General features: G+C 39.2%; 1 protein-coding gene across 3 annotated transcripts in view; it reads left to right on the top strand.

Moving 5' to 3' along the window:
• DENND1B (DENN domain containing 1B) overlaps positions 1-22726 on the top strand; it is a 181792-nt gene that overhangs the window by 33930 nt on the left and 125136 nt on the right. For all 3 annotated transcript variants that reach the window (XM_083620293.1, XM_083620294.1, XM_083620292.1), the window contains exon 4: positions 9097-9140. In XM_083620293.1, coding sequence (XP_083476419.1) covers positions 9097-9140 — 44 coding nt within the window. The remainder of the gene's footprint in view (positions 1-9096; positions 9141-22726) is intronic.

The following is a 22726-nucleotide window of genomic DNA, read 5'->3' as shown; positions in this document are numbered from 1 at the left end:
ATATATAATACATACAAATTATATAATAAACGATCTGAGAGATGAAATCACAAAAACAATAAATCAAATGCACTCCATCAGAGTGACCAAACATCTCAACTAACCAAATGCCTGCATAAAAAGGTCTTTACAGTACATCAGGAGAATCTGTGTGGGAAGGGTCTTTCAAGAACCTTGCTCTTACCTTGATAGTATTTAGTATACAGTATACAGGCTACCATTTAACCCAGTGTAGCTGCAGCTTCTGAACCAACTTCAAATGCCGGTTGACATAGTGTGCATCACAGTAGTCTACCTGAGGTTACCAGCCTGTGGCCAGGCAGTCCCTGTCCAATAATGACTGTAACTTTTTGCCAAATGTTAGGTGTTCTGAGGACAGTTGTACAGTATTTGCCTGCCTTTTTTTTTAAAAAAAGTACAATCTTCACTTTGAGGTTTTAAAATCAAGGTTTTAAATTAAAAGTGTTAATTTAATTTAATTTAATTTAAAGTGCAGTTAATTTTACATCTGCTTGTTTAAGTTTTAAAAGGTGGCATGTCTTTCAAGCCTACTCGTTAACCCAGGAGATAAGCTGGGGAATTCGTTTCTTGAAATCCCTTAGTTTGTAGGAAGCCAAGCTAAAAGCTTGGCAGGTTCAATTTCATCTTTGTACTTTCTGTGCAATGAACCTTCACCTGATTAAGGTTTTCATTTTGTAGCATAACTAATGGCATTGTAGCAAAACAGGCTTTCCTTTATGCTCCCAGTGACTTTCCATTCTGTTTTTAAATGGTATAGCACAATATTGAGCAAAGAGGATTGACCTTCCATTAAAGTAGCTCAAAGTTGGATCTGTCTTGTTAGTACCAAAAAAGAAAAAAAGTGGGGCAGGGGAGAGACACAGGCTCACAGTTATTAGGAAGTTGGCTATTAGTGATCAGCTGAATCTGAAGGAGCTTCCCTTATTATGTGAGGGATTTCCAACTGGAGTGGGAATGCTGATTGACTAGGATTCCTGTCCTTGAGTTGGAAACCTTCCATGCAATGAAGTGGGTCTCTTCAGACTCTGCCAATCATGTGTCTGCTTGCGCCCTGGGCATTATCAAGGTGATAGAGCTAGTCTCACATTCCTGAAGGCTCCTTCAAATGTCCAACAGTGAATGCCTGGAGACAGCTTCTCTATCTAGTCTTTTCTGATATATTTGTAGGAATATTATGGACCTTTGTTGTGTGTAAAGTCTCCTTAAATGGATGCTGTTAATTTCAGAATCAGGTTTAAAAAAGTGTGGGCAAGATTTCATATTCTCTTCTTACTCCATGGGTGTACCGGGGAGAGGTGCCTTTCCCTGAATCAAGTAAATAAATAAAAATACTTAACTAAAAGTGGAAAGATATTGACAGATTTTTTTGAGCACTTGGGGTCAAAAGAAAGTAGTTTAAAACAACTGTTGTTGAGACATTTCATTCTGAATATGCTAGACAGAGCCAGACAGAGGACGATGACAGACGGGTGCTCCGTCCTCCCAACATAAATCCTGTCTACTTGCTCCCCCCAACATAAGTGCTGGCTATGCCCATGTCTTACTCTGTTCCTACTTGAAAGTCTTAAGCATGCTGAGGTTCATGCTGGCAGTATCTTTAGCAGTGGTTCCTAATTTGCTGACCAGCATCATCCTTCTGATTCATGACTAGAGTCCTGTGATTAAGAGCAGATCAGTTTGGGATTAAGAGAAGATCATTGGCCGGATAAGGTAAATGCTGAAATACACCTTTAATCTTGGATCATGGTGGCGAGAGAACACATAATCTGAGAATTTGCTCTCAGGCCCTTAGCGATGCATAAGAGATTGGAAGCATTATATGTGAACCAGCCCTTCATTATTTGTTTCCATAGACGCTAGGCGGAAGGAACCCTTTAAATAGGTGAAATATGTGCACATTACATTGAGGTCTTTGGGTAAAATATGTCATTAATGAATCTAGATTATTGGTACTGCAAAGTTTGGCAAATAGCTGTATTGGTAAGACCTCAAGTAATGAGAGGTCAAAGAAAGTCACTCAAGTTTTGGACAGGTTGGTATTTGTTTATTGATTTTATAAATAGCCAGGAATTTTGTAATTACAACTGTATATAAAATGGCTTGGGAAGATAGGATCAATTGAAGAAAGATTAGATGAATTAAGAAAAATGAAATGTGGATCTAATTAACGCCATGATTTGTTTTGATTATAGCCTATGGAAAACAAGGATGCTGTAAATGAAAAATTAATATTATACATTATAGTAGATCAAATATTATGCTAAATAGAATATTTTTAATATTATTTATAGAATAGATTGTTTATTAAAGAAATGCCCTTTAAAGAATCTTGAAATACTCTTCATAGGGGCAGTTATATATGTTTATATTTGTGTTTACTTTTGTAATACAGTTTGGTATGGAATTGTTAAATAAAAATATCATTGTTTTGGTTGACAGAACTGCAGAGTCAAAAATAATGTGTTTTACTATCACATATGAACATAGAGACATGCATTTACAAACAAAACTAAAATGTTTCAGTACATGTATTTTCAGTACAGATATTTATTGTTAACTATAAAGTTCCTTGGCATATGGGGAGAATTAAAAAAAATAAAATATGTGTGATGATTAACTATTCCAATTGCCAGATGTGTTTCAACATCATGGACTTCTTCAGTATCACAGATGTTGCAGATAACAGATTAGGCACTCTAGAGTACAATGAGACAACTCATGCTTGAGTTGATCAAAGGTCATGTTCATGTGTTTCTATATATATAAATTTGTTTTGATGGGCAACCATCCACTTTTCTCTGAATCTGGATCAGGGCTTCTTTCCTACTCTGCTGCAGGCTAAGGACACTGTGACAGACATCTTCAGAATAAATCTCAGTCCCTCATAATCTCCTCTACCATGCCATACTCCTTGGATCAGGTCAGAAGCCACCAGAGAAGGCAGTCATTTCTGCCTTTTAGTAACCATAGCAGTGCACTCTACTGACTTGCCGTTATATTACACCATACAAGAATTGTATTTACATTTCAAAGGAAGCATTTTCATTTTAACAACAGCAGCTACAAGAAACTTCCTAGAAAGCAAGCTGAGGACTCAAGGTACATGATGATAGTGTTGTTTTCAGTGTTGCTCTAAACTCTGATAATACTATGAAAAATCAGCTTTTTTTCAGTTGTCCACAAAACTGAATAGAAGTTCCCCCAAAAAAGTTTCTTTCCTAGATTGTCCACACACAACTAATAGTTCAATCCATTCTTTAAAATTGGAGTAATTGGATTCACACATGCACACACACCTCTTTTGGCCAAATATTCCTTATAACAGATTGCCTGATTTTACAAGGTACGACTGCTATAGTAAAGAGTGGACTGATAATATCAGCAAAATTCTTTTCATGAGCATAAATCCACCAAGTCTATGATTTGCATTAAAGTGTGCTTTCAAGTATGTCTTAAAGTGGCACTGTCATTTGCATATTGTCTTTAATCTAACATATTTTAAGTGCCAGACAAGATAGCAAGTGTTCTTTAAGGTTCTCTGCACCCCCCTCTTTTTTTTTATTAAGTTCCTCTACTCTGTTTTGCCCTTGTTCTTTCTTTTGATTACTGTTCCTTGGCAAATACTGACTGCTTTCTTCCATACTTGCCCATGCAGCTTTTCATTCAGCTACTAAAACATCTTCCACTTTTATCCTCCTGAGATAAGATTCTGAGACCCTCACCTAAAGTCAGATGTGCCTGACAGTAATATTTCTGGTTTATAATGTGTATCCCTTATATGAAATCTGTTAAAAAATTAATCTGATATACTTTCCTAGCCACTAGCAGCCAATTCTTTTTAATGTGTGTATATATAATAACCTAATAATTCCAACTTTAAAAAGTTCAGTGCTGCACACCAGAACTGTCCCCTTTCAGTTGGCTGGAAGAGAGTTTAAAAACAGCAAATTCTTCCAGTTATAGAATGTGTGTGGTTTTTTTAAAATAAAAAGCCATCTTTTTGTGCTAAAAACTGGCATGACTACAGACTGCTTACCAGGGGTCAGCAAACTTTTTTAGCAAGGGGCCCTGTCCCTCAGATCTTGTGGGGCTGGACTATATTTTTAAAAAATAATAATGAACATTTTCTATGCTCCACAAATAACCCAGAGATGCATTTTAAATAAAAGGACACTTTCTACTCATGTAAAAACACGCTGATTCCTGGACTGTCCGCAGCCGGATTTAAAAGGTGATTGGGCCGTATCCAGGCCCCGGCCCTTAGTTTGCCTACCTATGGTTTACACTGTTCCTTCAGTAGGAATTACTGTAACCAATATAATTTGCTGTGCTGAAACGACAAACAGGAAATCGGTTATTTCTAACCTTTCTAATATGCTCATTAGTATTTAGAGTGCTAGAGTACTCTATGGTATTTTTGTAACTAATTAACTGCAAATGGTACAGAAGTAATGAATGAATAGATACACACAATAGATACACTTTGTGAAACTTTTCACTGAAGTCCTTTGGTACACCTCTATTTCTCCCATAACTGGTGGGCAAATACTGTGCATTTTGCAACCCTCTTACAGATGCCAACCAGGCACTGAAGCCTCAAAGGCCAGCAATTTGTTCCAGGTGAAGGACTGTGCATGGTACATTCAGTGGCAGTGATTGCACATTACAGAAAATCATAGCTAGTGGGTTACTGTGAATGTGCAGAGGGCTTCCATTCCAGTCGTACCTGCTAGGCAGTGGGAGCCACAACCCTAATATCCTTTACTTAGTATTATGTCCAGAGCAAGAATAGTGATTGGTTTCACTCCAAACCAACCATAGTGTCAAGCCAAGGTTTGTTTGAGTTAAACAAACCATGCTTCCTAGTTAGGACGTACAGCAAAATTAGAAATCATAGTTTGTTGCTCATGCTAGTGGGGGAGCAAAACAGAAGCAATCTCTGCATTCATGGTTTACAGTTAAGTACATTTTACATTAATACGTGTGATATTAATGCGCTAACCATTTAAGCCAGAATGGTGGTCTTTTAGCCACTTTTGAACAAGTAACTTGCGGTGAGAGGATTTGGACTATTGATGATTAACTAATTGATTGTTTAACTATCAATCAATTTTTATTGTATACAGTATAGCCAAAGGCCTTTACAATGGACGACAGAGAATAAAAGGAATCTTTCATCTAAAATCATACACGTAACCTGTAGCAGTTTACAACATAAAAAGAAATTTACAACATTAAGACTTAAGACTGAGGTGCATTTACATAGCTGGAACGAAGCTTCTTGGCTGCCAGTGCAAATTTGGCTACTTGGTGTGATTGATTAACTAAATGATGTTTGAGCTTTTCTTCTTCTCCTTTCTTTGTTTCTTAAAACAGCTCCTCTTTTTTTAGCCTTTTCTCTTCAACTTCTTTCAAATCACTCCTAAAAACCCACCTTTTCCCATGGAGCCTTTGAGTTAACCCCCAAGCTCCCATGCCCACTCTAGCTAAGCTCAAGTACATTTAGTGTAAACAATTGCATTTTCTTTCCCTGATTACTTTTGCCTCCACTTCCTTTTCTTTTCTCTGATGTTTCTCCTGGCTCAAATTTTAGAGTGTAAGCTCTTCTGGGTGGGAACCTTTCCTCCTGTGCTCAGGAAAGTGCCATATATGCTGATGGTGTGCTCTGTCTACCATGTGCAATTTATTGTTCTGCATTCTTGGACAAAAGGTGATATATAAATTGTACATCATTTTCCAGACACCTAACTTTGGAATTGAAGCTGTGCACCGAGGCTTCTGATACAACCCTGCATCTGCTCCCAGTGCAGATCAGAGATATTTTACCAGTTGGATTTCTGCCAACCTCTCTAAAACTGATGGTCAGTGAGAAGGCAGTTCTCCACCAGTCTCCCAACTCAGTGTCTGCCTCAGGGAGAGTAGTCTGTCTTGGAAAAGCTGGTGGCTAGAAAGTGAGCTGTGTGCCATGCCAGCTGCTCTGAAGCCAAAGCTCAGCTTGAGAGAGTTGTATTGCTTCCCAGCTTGATGGGGAGCCTAGTTGCACTGCATCCCAACTGAGCATCTGCTTTGAGAATGTTGGTGTGTGTGTGTGTGTGTGTGTGAGAGAGAGAGAGAGAGAGAGAGAGAGAGAGAGAGAGAGAAACTGTATTAAAAATACATTTTTAAAAAATAGAAAAATAGTTGAGATGCTTGTGCAGATGTTATTAATCTGCATGCATCTTAATAAAAGGATGTGTGCACTCATGTTTCCTAAAACTAATGTGACCAAGTGACCAAGCCTGCACAACATCTTGTTTTTTGCTTGCTATGCCACTTTCAGAGCCTTAGGGAAAAGTTGAAGTAAACCTATTTATTTCCCTCTAAACTGGTTTCTAGTTCTAAAACCTATGGAGTTTATCAGCTGGTCCAATGAAAACAGTGTGCAAGATTAATTTTTATACAAAATAGTAAAGTTACCAGTAAAAAATTGCCTTTTTATTAGAAATGTTGTATATTGACCTCTTGCTGTTTGTATTTCTCTTTTTGGAAACATATCACTCCATGTTGATATTGGCCCAAAATAAGATGTTTTGAATATTAATTAACTAAGATGTAGAAATCTGATTTCAAAATGGGATCAAAGCTTAACTAACCATTAACTTCAGTTCTTGTAGGGTATATTTTCTAATGCAGAGAAAACTGTTGGGAAAGCTTAGATGGTAGAGCATGAGGCTCTTGCTTTCAGGGTTCTGGGTTTGGGCTCCACATTGGGCAAGATTTCTGCTTAGCAGGGGCTTGTACTAGATGAGCCTTGTGGTCCCTTCCAATTCTATAATTCTGTGATTCTGTGTTTCCTTTAAATATCTAAAATTAATTGACAGTAACAAACATATATGAAATGTAAATTTTCCTTTGTTTAGATAATTGCTGAGGCTACTTGTAGCAGGTTTCCTTCATATGCTCTTTGTCTTGAGTTTAATATTGATATCGTGTAATTTTTATTGGAGAACACCTGTGATGCTATGTTAACTTTACTTCTAGTTTTTATTATGTGTTGATTTTTGCAGTTTGCTTTAATATTGTATTGGTGTTTGAATTTTTAAAATGTGCACCACCCTAGAATCCGTGTTTGGACACAGGTTTAGACATTTACGAAATTAAAAAAATAACTTTTAAATACGGAGGAAGGGGTTGGATTTAATTTTTAACCACCATTAAAAGGGGTAAAGGGGACCCCTGACCATTAGCCCATCTTAAATTTGCTATAATTAAGATAAGTTTATTGTCGTTTCAGTAAATATGAAATAACTTGTTCTTAGAGAAAGTAGGATAGATTATTGAACTGTATGATAATCCCAGGGGTTTGGATCCAAACCTCACTATTTACACGAGTGGAAAGGGATTATTTGCACATAGTGGAGGGCCCGTGGAGACACTTGCTTGTGTCTTATGGAATGCCTTTCCTGAAGCAATATCTTGCACATGTGGAAGCAACTTTGTGCAAATCTGTAACCAATATAATGTTCGTAATATCTATATTAGTTGCAAATACTTGGTGAGTCTTATGGTCACTTAAAAATATAAATGAAAAGTGTTTAATCCAGCGCTAATATATTTTGAGTTGTTATAAGGCATATGTTGATCTAAGCTGTGTAGTGAGTTACAAGTCATCTATGGTGACGGTGTTTTCTTCTAGCTATTTCTGTTCTCTCATCCATAAAATCAGCATAAAATTGACTTAACGTTGTTGGGTGTCTAGAAACCAGTCTTCCCAGGAAAAGTAAATTTGGTCTCAGTAGTTCTGAAGAGGAAGTACATAACTGCAGAATAGGATTATGCTCCCTCCTTCTTGTCAAGATGTAGCCTCTTGCTTCTTGTCAACACCCTCCTTCCATTCACTTAATCAATTTCCTAGTGCACAAAGAATTCTGAACAAAAGTTTTCATACCTGTCAACTCAGGGGGTAGGAGACTCACATTCAGGATTGTGGTGCTGGGTACACCAAAATATCCATCTCTTTTTTTGTGATGGAAAACTCCCCTTCTCCTTACTGTACCTTAAATGAAAATGATGGGAGCAGTTCAGAAAGGAAGTGTGAAAATTAATTGATCCTTTGAATATTTGTTAGTGGCCAGTAAGACCTTTGAAGGGATGCAAAGTCAATATCATAATACAAAGTAACATGACTATATTTACTGGTTTTTATTTTGTGGAATGGATTAGAGCAAATGTGGACAGATTTCAAGCTTGTGGGATCTATTGTGTTTTATATATTCATATGGCAATTAACTGCTGCATGTGTGTTTTATTACTACCTAATAACATACCATAATTGCATATAACAAAGCCTGAAGTAGTAGCAAATTTCAAAACAACAGTATCAGACAGAATTATTTAAGTGTTGTGCAGACTGAAGCTTTATTTACTTGACAACTTTTTTATCACACGGAACATCCCTCAGAATGAAGTATTTGGGAGTTCTGCCAGATAAGAGTTCCAGGTACACATCCTACATGGGGTTAGGATTGAAAGAAAAACTTTTAAAAATGCCTCCCTTAAGCTATCAAATTTATTTCTTTAGCCAGTGATAGTTTGCATAAAACCAAATGATTTTTGGATGTAGCAGGTCCCAAACTTCAACTGGTGAATGTGTAGTATTCTGTGATATTCTTAACCTGTAATTTTAAATTGTAAATGTGGAAAAAAGCTTGGTGAACTGCTTTAAAAAACAGTGATATTTGTGACATTTGAAAAACATTTTGCATTTTTTCTACTTTTAATTCCCTTTTGCAAAAATGAATATTGGAATAACATCTTTAAAAAGGCATTGAAACAGCCACAGAGTAAAAGGCAACGGAAAACACACACACACCACAAAATAACCTTCCATTATTGTGTTAACAAATATGCATGGAGTTTCATAAATATGAAATTTAAAAAAATATTTTGAATAATCCCGGATCTGAGTTTTGAGACACATTTTTTGTACCTGTCTGTGAGCCTGAAGCTACGTTGACCCTCTTTAATATTAATGTACTCTACTCTAAGACTCTGTTCTTTTGTCTCTGATTAATGCTGTCTGTCAATTATTTACAGATCCTGTGGTTTTGTGGAAGTTCCCGGAGGACTTTGGAGACAAGGTTAGAAACATGAGATTGATCCCTTTAAAATGATGGAATAATAATAATAATAATAATAATATCAGAATAACCTGCCTTTCTACAGCTTTTTAAAGCTTTCCTATTCAACTGTAGAAAGGCAGATGGCTGATGATAACAATAAAAGACTCTTCACCAGCTGATTTGATCATTAGAAGGTGTTTGTGGCAGGAAGTATTGCACACTATGATAGTTGCTTTCATGGATTTATCACATTATTATTTTTAATCTGTGTGGATATTATGACCAAACGCCAGTGGAGGCATTTCTTCTTCTGAAGTCATGAATATAGTTCCAGAGGAATAAATTTGGGAAATTATGATTGACATACAGCACTGAAATTGCCACCAGGCGCACATCACCAGTGATAATCTAAGAGGTTGCACAACTGTTAGTATCAGCACTGATGTTAACATGTTGGTTGTGTATATACTGTTGGTGGTATTTCAGTATTCATGAAAATGTTCTCTCTTTCACCTGAGCTACTTTGACACTTGGGCATGTTAGCAGTTTTAAACAGGAGCGTAATGCTTGCAACAAACAGGTGGTTGTCTAAAACAGTGGTTTCATTAAAAACAACAACCAAATCCTCTAAAAATTATGGGGTTTTGTTTTGATAGGCTTCTTCATTGAATGCATTTCACTCTTTTCATTTTGGTTTTATTGAACAGCATACTTTCTTCTATCTGTGGCTCAGACAGATTTCTCAGTTTTGCTTTAAATAGTGCCAGATCCTTGGAGAAAAACACCATAAACAACAGTTCGAATTCTGTTTTGAATATAGGAACCTATATAAAAAGTATGTTGCCACAGCAGTTTGCAGTTTGGCCCTGAAATTCCGAACAAAATTGTCACTTGTTCATGTGTGAAACTCATTCAGATCAATGATACTTCTTTATGACAACACAGAGAACCCCAGTTTATGTGTGTTGTTACTTGGCAACATGTTGCTCACACATCAATATGAAGTTGCAATCTATTCCAGTAGTCAAGAGCTTTAGGTAGACTGCAAATACCATTTGAATGAATGAGACTTTTTGCCTGGGAGCAGCTGTGTTTTCGATTTCACTCTGTCTCTCTTATTCAAATGTTACTATCAAAGGTGCATTAGAGATTGATTGTATTCAAAGCAAGTTTTATTAAGTCTGTCAGTTGCAAATGTTAGTATTTTTATAGGTGTGTGTTCTGTTAAATCCAGCTACAAATGTATAGAGTTGAATGGCATAGGAAAGGGTCAATGGCAAGGGGAACTGTCCTTGCGATTGGGCTAAATGCCATAGTAGCAGCTTTGTATGTGGGAGGTGTAAACCTGTGTACCTTTTCAGCCGTAAATCTTACTGGCTAAATTATTAGAGGCCAACCTAATGAACATTATGTTGCTGTTGGATAAACCAAGGTAAAGGCACATAAGTATTGTGTTCTGTTCCTTTGAGTAGAATAGGTGAGAAATCTAAACAAATGTGAAAAAGCATTACCTTGATAAACTAGAGAAATGGGCTAAAGTTAGTAGCTTGCCACATAAAGATGTTCCTGAGAAAAAGATGCAGAATATGATGCATTAACCAAGATAACAGTCAGTGGCTTAGTTCGTTTGTCACTTTAAACCATGGTTAAACTAACATATGGTTTAAAGGTGAATTTACATCATACTGGTGCTGAAATTTCGAGTGTTTCACTTTTCCCCTGCTGCTGCTACAAGTTAAGTTCTGTTCTAGTTTAGAGTTACATCTCAATCTGAGTTTATGGTTTGTTTCTTCCCAAACAAACTGTAAGCTCTCTGACATCAACAAGTACACTGGACGCTCAGGTTGCGAACGTGAGCCGTGTGGGATGCACGTTTGCAACCAGCAGCGTTCGCAACCCGCGTCTGCGCACCCGCAGGTTGCGATTTGGCGCTTCTGAGCATGTGCGATCGCTGAAACCCGGAAGTAACCTGTTCCAGTACTTCCGGGTTTCGGCAGTTTGCAACCCGAAAAAATGCAACCTGAAGCGGTTGTAACCCGAGGTATGACTGTATAGTTAAAAGAAAATGTGTACAATTCATATATTCATTCATAATAACAAACCATGAGCCTAGCTTTGAATGTCACTCTTAAGATAATGCCTTAGCTTATGGCAGCCTGGCATCAGCAGGAGCTGAGTAGGTTCCTCTTTAAACCAAAGTTTGGCTTGATGATGGTTTGGCATACAAATGAGACCAAAGTGTAAGTAAATTTTATGCCGCTTCTTTTAATTATACTTGCTGAAATCAAAGTCTTCCAGACCCCTCTGAAGACAAGTGGACCACAATGGCAACTCGTGTTTTAAAGTAGAATGATGCCTTACCTGTCAAACAGAATAAAGAAAGACTGTTACTGTCTCTCATGCCAGCTTTGGTTTTGTGTGTGTTTATTTGTATTTTGGCTTACTATGGAACTTAAAAACAAATAGAGACAATTAAGAAGTTCAGAATTTTTGAAAGTATTAGCCAGTATAATTATATTTTGAAATACGTGTTTAGTAATTCTGAAGACACCAGTTTTTGTACTGAATATCTATAACCAAACTGGCGTGGTGATCTTTGTGATATCTGCAACATACACCGAAGAGCACAATTAAGTTATTTTTGCTTCATCCTTTGAAAAGAAAACATATAGACAATCCTGTATGCACGAAATCTTCAATATAATTATTTGTGTGCACAGACACACTCATTTTTCCTTTCAACATTTGACATGACACTAGAACCATAAAGAGATATGCCTGGACAGCACTAGCACCTTCTTAACCACAATTTTACTGCTTAGTTCACTACTGAACATACTGGATTCTAAAATTTCTCTGTAAGAGCAGCCTCTTTCTTTCCTCCCCAGCTTGATTTTTTTAATAAAAGATTTGCTCTTACAGATCTGCAGCAGCAGTTGCTTTTTCTGGGTTGGTACTTTAAAGCTTGCCAGAAGACACAGCACAGTCACCACCTCCCTCCCTCCCTTCTTCCTCTCCTGTGTGGAGGAAGAGAACTATAGGCATATTGAATCATTGTCTTGCAAGGCTCTGCATGTTTTCTTAGTGCTTTCAGGTACCTGTATGTGCAAGGCTGTTCCCTAGTGGTGATTCTGCATCATTTTGTTTCCACCCCTCTATTTGCTCTTGCTCCTTGTTGCCTGAACTGATGTCCGACAAGTGAAGGCAGAACTTGGTTTGGCAATTGAGGAGCCAAGTAGCACCTTTAGTAGGATGGCATTTGGCTCGGAGTTGTCAGCTCCTATTTTGTAATTGCTGTTTTAAAACACAATAGGGTAAATGAAGACAACAATGTTGCAGACTGCCCTGGAATCAGTATGAAAGGTGGCTCAGAACAACTAGGAAAAAAAAGGTTTCACTTATCATAAATAAGATGGCCATTCAGGGTAAAAGGAGATGAGAACTGGAGTGATTTTATTTTGGGCCTAGGGTCAAATCTAGTTACAGTGCCAAATTGTCTGCTGCTTCCCTTTGCCTTCCTCCTCAAGTTCTAGACATTCACTGTTATGGTTTGCCCTAAACTTTCATTATCTGCCAGATGAAAACTGGTCAGATTAGGGTGGCATTGTACACTACACTGAAGTGGGGAGAGAGAAAGTGCAAGTGAATTGTGTCTCCTTGAATACAGTGGTACCTCGGTATGCGAACGGGATCCATTCTGGAGCCCCGTTCGCATCCTGAATGGAACGCAAGACGCGATAGCGCGTCTGCGCGTGCGTGGGTCGCGTTTTGGTGCTTCTGCGCATGCGCGAGGCGTCATTTTGACGGTCTGTGCATGCGCGCACGGCGAAACCTGGAAGTAATGCGCTCCGTTACTTCCAGGTCGCCGTGGAGCGCAACCCGAAATTGCCTAACCCGAAGCGTATTCATCCCGAGGTATGACTGTAATTCTTCCAATGTAATGTATGAAAAAGATTGGCCTGAAGTTGTGCGTTCTTTTAGGTGGGCTTATTCTTTTGAGGCCAACTGGAGTATACATAAAGCTGAGGGTGAGCAAGCCAACATACTGAGTTTGACCAATGAGCCATCTAGCTCAGTATTGTCTATGCTGACTGGCAGTGACTTTCCAGAGTTTCAGAGAGGAAGTTTCTCCCAGTCTTACCTGGAGATGTCAGGGATTGGACCTGGGACCTTCTCATGCAAAGCAAGCTGTTCCGTCACTCAGCTGCAGACCTTCATTCTAAGAATGTGGAAGTCTGCATGTGTTGAGACTGCAGACCATGCAAACATACGAGCACCCTTGAAGGCCCAAGTCAGCTTGTCCCAACCTGATGTCCCAAGCCTCATCGGCCCCAGCCTATGTTACCAATTGTTAGGGATAATAAGAGTTGCAGCCCAGCAACATCTGAAGGGCACCACTCTGGAGAAGCCTGAACTAAGTGGTGGAAAGGTAGGGTATAAATAAATTTAATATATAACTCTAAGACTTTGGAGGGGAAAGTTCAGAGGGGGAGAATCATCAAACCAGTTCATAAACAAATACTTTTATCACAATCACTTTGCTTGCCTGAATAATTTTAGTGCTTTATTAAAAAAATAAAGGATGACAAAAATAGATAGCTGTGATTTGGCAGATTGTTTATGATGTCTGCACTGGACTTCAGCCTTTGCTGTGGCAGAGCTGCCTCACCCTTAGCTGGAGTGAGGTGACAGCAGATGTTGGTACAGGTAGCAGTGGCAGATCCCTAGCCAATGCTCTCAAGCCCATCGGCCACTCTCCTAGGTTGGAGGACAGAGCTGTGTATGCCACATGACCTGTTCTGCAACCCCCAAGCTAGTCTGTTTCCTTCAGGTATAGGCCACTGTCCCCATTGCCAGTGTTGAAGTAAGATGCAATTGCCTGTCCAGTTGGCTTCAGTACATGGCATAGGGGGGTGGCATTTTGTCCTTTGCCTCAGGCCCAAAAATTTCTTGGTCCAGCCACACGTGTATAAAGGAATAAAGAACGAAAGAGGTGGGAGTGAAGGAGAAATGTTGTTGCTTCCTGAAAACCGGGGTAATTGGAAAATGGGTTCTTTTCCTAGGGCATAACTCTAAACAACGCAGCTTTCCTGGCTAAAACAGGACCACTGGAGGCTATAATATGCACATAGAGCTATGATATGCACACAGAACTACACATTATGTTTTGTGATTTCGTCTAGGGACTGATATGGATTCCTGGATCTTTCCCATTGCTGGGATATAAGCAGTTTTAGAGGGTGATTTTCAGTGGGAAATGGTGCAAGGGGGAACTGGTTACATGCTGTTCTTTTGCTTCAAGTGCTGCCCGTAAATTGAATGTGGTCCCCACCCCCCCAGAAAAAAAAGAATAATGGAACTGCACGTAATGTTTCCCCTCAGCAACTAGTACAAGTTATTTAATGCTTGCTATAATTTCATAGATGCACATAGAGAAAAACCTGTTAATTAAAAAGCTTTCATTTAAAAAACAAACAAATTCAAATTGGAAATGTTATATTTAATGATGGAATCAACAGCTCTGCACATGCCCAACACGGTTGTAAGGCTAACAGACTATACACCTTTAACTGTGAAAGTGTTAGGAACATGCACATGCAACTTTAAATATAAACCATTTCATGTTTTTCACCATGAAATTGCAGCTAGTGGAGTAATGCATTGGTTGATCCAAACCATTTTATGAACGTGGTGGGTTTTGGCTCTTATTTTGGGAAGAAAACAGACATTTTGAAGACACAAGGGAGATCCCCTGACAATTGTGGTCTAAAGACTTGGAAGGACCTTTAATCGTCATCTTTCACCTCTGAGCAGACATTAATATCACTTGTACATGAAGGCTCTGTGTGCTTGCAAATAAATGTTTGATGATTTTAAAAGTTGACTTTCCTTGCATTTGGAAGGACAAATGGCAAGCCCAATATATGTATCATGGTTTTGTTTTATAGATTTTTCTCCACTAGTTCAAAATTTTGCACTTGATCAGCATATGGTATAGCCAAGCCTCATCTCGACCAACTCTTTTGTTATCTTGTTATTGTTATAGGTCTTAATGACAGTTGTAAGCCACAGCTCTGGATGTAGGGGTTAGTCTACCCTGGGGAGAAGAGGGAGAAACAGCAGTGTGGATTATGGAAATATGAATTGATCTAAGAAGCAGCTCTCTTGTAATAGAATAGGGCTCAAAGAAAGACAGAGGAGAAGCTGGTGAAAAGACGATGGAATATGATGTGAAAATGATCATTTGAATGCTTTCCTTTTCATTCCCAGCTGCTGTGTTCTGGTGAAAAGGCATGCATTTGTATATCTTAAGGCTGGGTGAAAAAGGGCCAGATGAATAGAATTACTTGTTAGATATGTTTTCATTTTGAGCTGGATAAATTATGTGCATTTTAATAGACTGTATGCATATGTTACCCATTTTATAGTACAGCTGTAATATTAGAGATTACTTTGTTAAAAATGTTCTCATTTTTATCAAGTGTAACATTTAATTTAATATTGGACAGTCTTTCAGATACTGCGTATTAACCAACAAAAAGTGAATGCTGAATTTGGCCTCTATCCATTGCCTTAAGCAGCAGTGTAATAAAAGCGCAAACATTTCATTGACGGTTATGTGTTCATCATTCCATGAGTTGAACAAAATAATTATTGTTCAGCGTTAAAGCAGTATCTTTAGCCAAAACTCTTGCAGTATCTTTCTGAGTGGTGCGTCCAATAATGTTTGCTCTAATAAGCATATGAAGACTGTTTGACTGATTCTCCTATTCATGTCCAGTGCAGAAGGCAGCTCAATTACTCACCCGTTACCACATTGTCAGTCTTTAGTGACCATTGTCAAACTCCTGCTCTTTCTAAAGTTTTGACCATGTGCATTGCCATTTTCTTGCATGCTTCTCTTGGTCAAGTTGCCTTCATGACACAGAGAACGTTTTTCACAAACCTGTACCTTTCTTACATAATTTGTGGTGAAGATTCACTTTTGCCACTGGAATTAGGTCCAGTAGAAATTATTGAGGCTATTGCAGAGTTTTCCTGTAACTATTTGCAATTTTTTAAAGTAGCGACTGCCAGATCAACTTCCCAAATAATAGGTTTTCTTTGAGGTAAACACAGCGAGAGGCTACCAAATCATGTTGCTAATAACTGGCTCATTTTGGATGTGATGTGAAAGAAGCTTGGGCTCATGCACATTCCCCTGCTCTTTCCTCAGGCAGGGCCAGGATGAGGAGATGGAAAGCTTTCACGTCTATTTTTACTTTACTATGCTTAGTCTTAGCTATAGTTTAGGGAAACAAGCTGATTTCAAACCATGGTTTATTATTTTGACTTGTTTCCTTAAACTATAATTATGATTAAGTGCAATTTTGGGTTCAGATGTAACAAACTGAGTTAAAAATGAAAGTGAACACTTCCATTGTCCTCCTTGTGACCACATTAGAGGAAGAGAGCAGAAAGGGAAGTTCACAAGCACTGGTTCTGACAAGGGGAAGGGAAAGATCATGGTTCACAGCCAAGGGAAGGCAGTTGAGGACGCCGGGCAGGTCCATTGATGGATATAGTCTAAGAATAGGGGATATGGACTGGGAAAAGTGTGTGGCCTAGGAAGAGCCCCAAAAGCCAAATAGAGTGGCCTAGAGGACTGTATTTTGTTCCCAAGGTTCTCCACCCCTGACTTAGCTTGAGTACAGAGGCTGTGGACATGATTATGTTTCTTCGTATATCATTTTCAACCAGTATCTGAAAATAGCTTTTGCCTTGGAGAATTTAGGAGTCTATCTTCAAATTGCAGTCTTTGTAATTACTGCCAGAATCCCTTTGAACAACTCATAGCAACTGCACTTTGGCAATATTCATGCCAAGTGTGGTGTAATGGTTAGAATGTTGGACTATGACCTGGGAGACCAGGGTTCGAATCCTGATTCAGCCATGAAGCTCACGGGGTGACCTTGGCCAGTCACAATTTCTCAGTGTAACCTACCTCACTGGGTTGCTGCGAGGACAAAATGGGGAGAACACCACTTTGAGCTCCTTGGGATAAAGAGGTGGTATATAAATGTAATAAACACAAACACAGAGATAAATGTTTGTGGAAGTAGTGTGCTAATTATATTATGCATTTCAAATTATCAGGGGTCATCCTCATGTTATGTTTCTGATGTGGTTCTCAGAACTCAGTATACCAAACCCTGGCGCAGTTCACAGATTATCAAGTAGTGGATGTGCACAGCTAAAATTATTATTTTGGGGGATCTGAACACAGTATTCAAAAGTATTGTTGGTGGAGCTTCCTATCACCTATCTTGTGATTTCTGTTCTGTGTTTCACACATTGAACAGATTATCTTTAAAACAAACAGGCCTGATAGCTGCGGTTATTCTTTACACTGATCATATAAGTTCGGAGTGGATTCAGAATGAAAATTCAGAAGGGCTGGGATTCCAAAGCTGAATCCACTAAAACACTAATTTGTAGTATTCACAACTTCCATATGGTGTTTCTAAAGCCCTGCAAAATGCATGCATTTGTATATCTTAAGGCTGGGTGGAAAAGGTGTTAGATCCCCTTCTGTCTCCCTTCTCCGATTTTCATTGTAAAGAAATGATGGTGTCATTGGATAAATTATTCATTTTTCTTGCTGTAGCACCCAGAGCCCAACTAATTAGATACTGCACAAATATGACTCACACAAGAGTGGTTTTGAGTCTCGCTATGTTTGCCAACCACAGGGTATAATGGAATCTCTGACTATAACAGCTCTAGAATCAGGTGTGTGCTCACTTTCTAGAGACTCTTTTTGCTCTGGATGTCTGTGGTGTAGCTCAGCAAATATTTCCATCGAGGCGTATTTCTTTGGAAGCAGGTTGAGCTACCATGTCTAGAAATCCGCCTTATTTTTATCTTAATTGTGTGATCAGAAAACTTAAATCTGGCACTGGAGACCAGCATTAAGCAGATTTGCAAACAGTAGAACTACAATGCTACATCATTACTCTCTGACATTTGTAAATAAGTGGAATAAGAGGAAGTAGGTTGTTACAACTTTTGCTTTCGGTTTATCAGGAATATTTACCTAAAATTGTTTGCTTCTGTCCTGCATGCAGTTATTGTTTTGGTTTCAGAGGAACCTGTGTAATTGTAACTGCACAACATCATAGCCAATGTGGTATTAGGAGCTGAAGAATGGCTTTTATCTCAATACTTTTTGATTTTAACAATTATAAAATCTTATTGTAATAGATTTCATCCCAATATTCTACTCATACGTTGGATAAACATTAGTTGCACATTATTTTGGTACAATTTACCCTAACCCAATGCAGAGATAATATGATTCAATTTCACATTTCTGTCTAGTTCTAAATGCTTGTTATTCAAGGTTATCTAGGTACCTGGGGAAAACAGACTCTGATAAACAGATTCAGGCTAATCAGGATTTTATCACTTAGGGCCAAACTAGACATTATGATAGGCATGCTTTATTTATTTATTTTAAAAAGCATGGTGAACATTGGCCATTAATTATTTTTTATAAAAATCAGTTGCATAGAGCCTGACCTAGCAAGAAGGAGGGAGTTCGCCCCTTTTCTCCTGCAATGTTTTCCCACAGGAAGCAGCCCCCTCAGCTGCTGTTTAGCTCTCAAAGTGCTATTTTTGATAATATAGGTCATAGTTAAGCACAAGAAGCTATGAGGTGGGATTTTGTGTGTGTGTGTGTGTGTGTGTGTGTGTGTGTGTGAGAGAGAGAGAGAGAGAGAGAGAGACAGAGACAGAGACAGACAGAGACAGACAGACAGAGAGTGAGAGAGAAAAAAATGGCGCTGAGAGGAAAGGCTTCCCCCTTTCTGCGCAACATGATTCTGATCTGGTTTGTGGGAAAATTTAAGCAGTCAGCATACTTGTTAACAACTGTGCTTAACATAGCATTCAATTTTACCCTCAGTATCTCCCAGTCCTTGCTTTATAGATTCTTCATAGCTTTAAGCAAAAATATTAAAACAATCCTTACTTCGGTCTCTGGCTCCAATTACAAAGTTGTTCTGATTATATCTGTATTCCTGCTGGTCTACAGTTCATGTAGGCTGCTTCCCGATGGGAATGGATGGATCTATTCAAGTCTGTCCCATTCCTCTTCTGCATGAGGATAGGACTGAGGTCTTCTTGTTCCATTATAAGTGGATTTCCAACAGAAAACCCTTTAAAATCCACAGGCACAAAACTTTTTTTAAAAAATAGTACTTGTGAGGCATTTTGAATGCTGTATCTGTTCCTGTTAAATATTTGTTTGCCTTTGAAACTTTAAAAAATTCATAATACAGCTGCTCATAGCCTGGAGTGATTAGCACGCCTCCAGGAGTGATGGGACTTGATGATATTCTGTGGCACTCCATGGGAACTATATGGAAAAGATATGGCTGCTCACATGTGAACAGTAAAGTGTTTATTAAGTGTTTATTCCGATTGGTTTGCAAAGAGGTTATATGGTACCATATCAAGCAGTTGTTATTCCACACATTTTCTTGTCATTTTTCTTAATGCAGAGGCCCATTTATGTTTATTATGTAAGAGCCAAATGCACATTAATAGCCCAGCCTCTTAAGTTTTCTTAACTTCAGTGGGACTTACTCCAAGATCAGTGGGTATAGCATTGCAACCTAAAGCTTTGGAGTCCCTTTATGAAGCTATTGGGAGAAGTCCTTAGGAATGTTGGAGCATGATGCCATCAGTCAGCTGATGACACACAACTCCATTTCTCAATATTATCTGAACCAGGAGAGGCTGTGCAAGCACTGGACTGGTGCTATAATGCTGTAGTGGACTGGATGTGGTCTAATAAACTGAATTTGAACCCTGGGAAGACTGAGGCTCTGTTGGCAAGTGGTTCTTGTGTCCAGCAATCTTGCCAGTTGCCTATTCTGGACAGGGTTGTACTCCCTCTAAATAAGGTGTTATGTTGCTTTGTGGTAACTCCTGGATACATTTAGGTGGCCTCCATGACTAGCAGTGCCTTTTACCAGATTTATCTGGTATGCCCGCTGTGGACATACCTGAATTGGGATCACTTTGCCACTATTGTCTGTGCACTGGTAATCTTGAGACTACATTAATGCAATGCACTCTATGTGAAGCTGCCTTTGGGCCTGGTTGAGAAGCTCCAATGGCTAGATTGCTGATTGGGGCAGACAGCTGATAGCATGTGATACCTCTTCTGAAACATCTGCAGTGGTTATCCATATGCTACCAGGTCAGGTTCAATGTTCTTGTATTGCCATACAAAGCCTTGAACAACTTGGACACAGGATACCTCAAGAATCGCCTGAGTCCTTATATCCCAGCTTGTTCACTTAGATCATCTGGAGGAGTGCTGGTAGTCTCTCATGTTACAGAGGCCTGGTCTAGACTGTAAGTTAAGCATTTAGTGTTGTAGGTTCCATGCTGTGCGACATTCTTTCAGGAGAGATTTGGCAGCCATCCTCCTTTCCGACTTCTCTTGAAGACCTTTTTATGTTGACAGGCCTTTGTAGCTGTTTAATGTTTAATTTTTTGATTAGCCACTTCAGTGATTTATCTGTATTGTTTTTAAGGTTGTCTTATATTTTAATGTAGTACACCACCCAGGTATTTTATGATATCACAGCATAAAAATACTTCTATGCATGCATGCATAGAGTTCTCAAGGAACTGAAAAGTGGAATGGTGCAACCACATTTGGAGTACAGGCAACTCCCCATTTGTGTGTGACTGCATGCACACACTGTGCTGGGAACCCAGAAATGGGGAGCATCCCGGAGAGGACATCTTTGGGCTCTGGGGAGGGTCTCCTCACAAACCAGAGGTGCAGTGGGGCCTTTTGAGGCTGGTCAGCCTTCCTGCCCAACAGCTGACATGTGGGCTAGTGTAGCAGCCACCACTACTTCCCCATGCATCAGCTGAGTAAGCCCTGTTGCCCCCTCCCAATTCCCAGTGAAGTGAAGGACATGAGGCAGGAGTTGGTAATGCAGGTGAGCTGTGCATAAGCAAGCTGCCAGCTAGCTCTGCTGAGGCTCTTTTTATTAGCACAATATGCAAAACCAGTCAGATAAATTTTGGACCGTGCCCTTTATACATCTTCCAGTCATGCGATTGTGGGGTGGTACAAAGTTATTTTGGCACCTGTTTCCACTGCGTCACTTTCCCCTTGAACAATGTATGATGAAGGAGACAAAGGTCACAGACAGGGCACGGCAGACCACTGAGAAAGCCAAAGGTTAGATAGAGGGCATGATGTTCAGACCGGACCTAATGGTCAGGGGTCCCTTTACCTTTACCTTTATGATGTTCAGACAGCTGTGGCTCATCTGTGGGCGGAAGTGTGTTCCACACCCAGCGGGTGGAAGTGTGCTCCACACCCGGCGGTCATTCCTTCACTCAGATTCTTCTATTCCGGGCATGCCTTTTTTAAAAAAAGACAAGTGCCATGCTCCATAATATAGTCTGATAATTTGGGAATTGGCATAAATTATAAATATTTAGAGTTATGTAAAATATTATCATATTTTAGAGACTCTCAGTTTAAGAATGGCAAATAAAACGGTTTCTAATTCTCGACAGAACTGTAATGATAATAAGATTCCTCAATGTTTACTGTGATGTTATACAGATACTAAAAGTAAAAAAAGAGCTGTGTTGGTCCATGAGAAAAATTCAAAAACCACGATAGAGCTATACCGTTATTAAGCCAATCAAAATAAATCAAGACAGTATGCAAGCTTTTGTGTACCCCAGAATTCTTCATCGGGCTAGTTGGTACACAAAGCAAGGTGTGGGAAGGGAAAATCTTGGCTGATGACGATGCCATGAGTCTATATCTGGTGGGAGTCTTGAGACAGAATTTGAGAGGAGGTAGCAGGCATTCAAATGAGGCCCTTTAGGTGCTATGAAGGTATCAGGTTGCTTCAAGGCCTATTGGGAACCAGAAGCATAGCAGTCCCTAGGAACCGAAAAACTGGCTCTTACCCAAGCCCATCTTCATCCTTAGGTGAAACACAAGTTAAAGAGATCTTGTTTCCATCCTCTGGATACTTTTCTGGGGGGTGAGGAAGGTTTAAAGAGGAAGCAATTCTAGTTCTGGTTTTTTATTCTTGGCAGATGAAGGTTTCGTGACATTGTCTCCTTTCCAGTACAACAAATGCTCTTAAATGGGAAACAGCAATTTGCCTTTAAATAGGTCACCAATTAATTAATTAATACCTGCACTTTATAATTGGCTAAAATTTATTTCCTGTGGCCTCCACTAAGCCATTGACTGTGTGATTGTTGATGCCAATGCATGTTCAGCTACTGAGGAGGGAATGCTAAGAAATGAAATGTTGCCAAACTTGGCACTTCTGTCACTGAGGCCTATGGTCAGGAGGCCTTGTGTTGTGCTGACAAAAAGCAGGAGACAGAGGCATTGGCAGGCAACATTGCTGGAAAGCTCAGTGAAAAGGTCCAGGAGATGGAGAACCCAAGGGGCAAAGAGAACAAGAAGGAAAGGCTGAAGGAAAAGAGATGAACTAGCAGAGTTCCAAGCAGCATAGGTCTCCAAGGATTGGAAGTGATGGTCTTCATACAAAATGTCT

Source organism: Podarcis filfolensis, assembly GCF_964270895.1.
Source record: "Podarcis filfolensis genome assembly, chromosome: 6".
Taxonomy (NCBI): Eukaryota; Metazoa; Chordata; class Lepidosauria; order Squamata; family Lacertidae; genus Podarcis; species Podarcis filfolensis.
The sequence above is the reverse complement of the archived record's forward strand: the minus strand, read 5'-3'. Positions and strand labels throughout refer to the sequence as shown.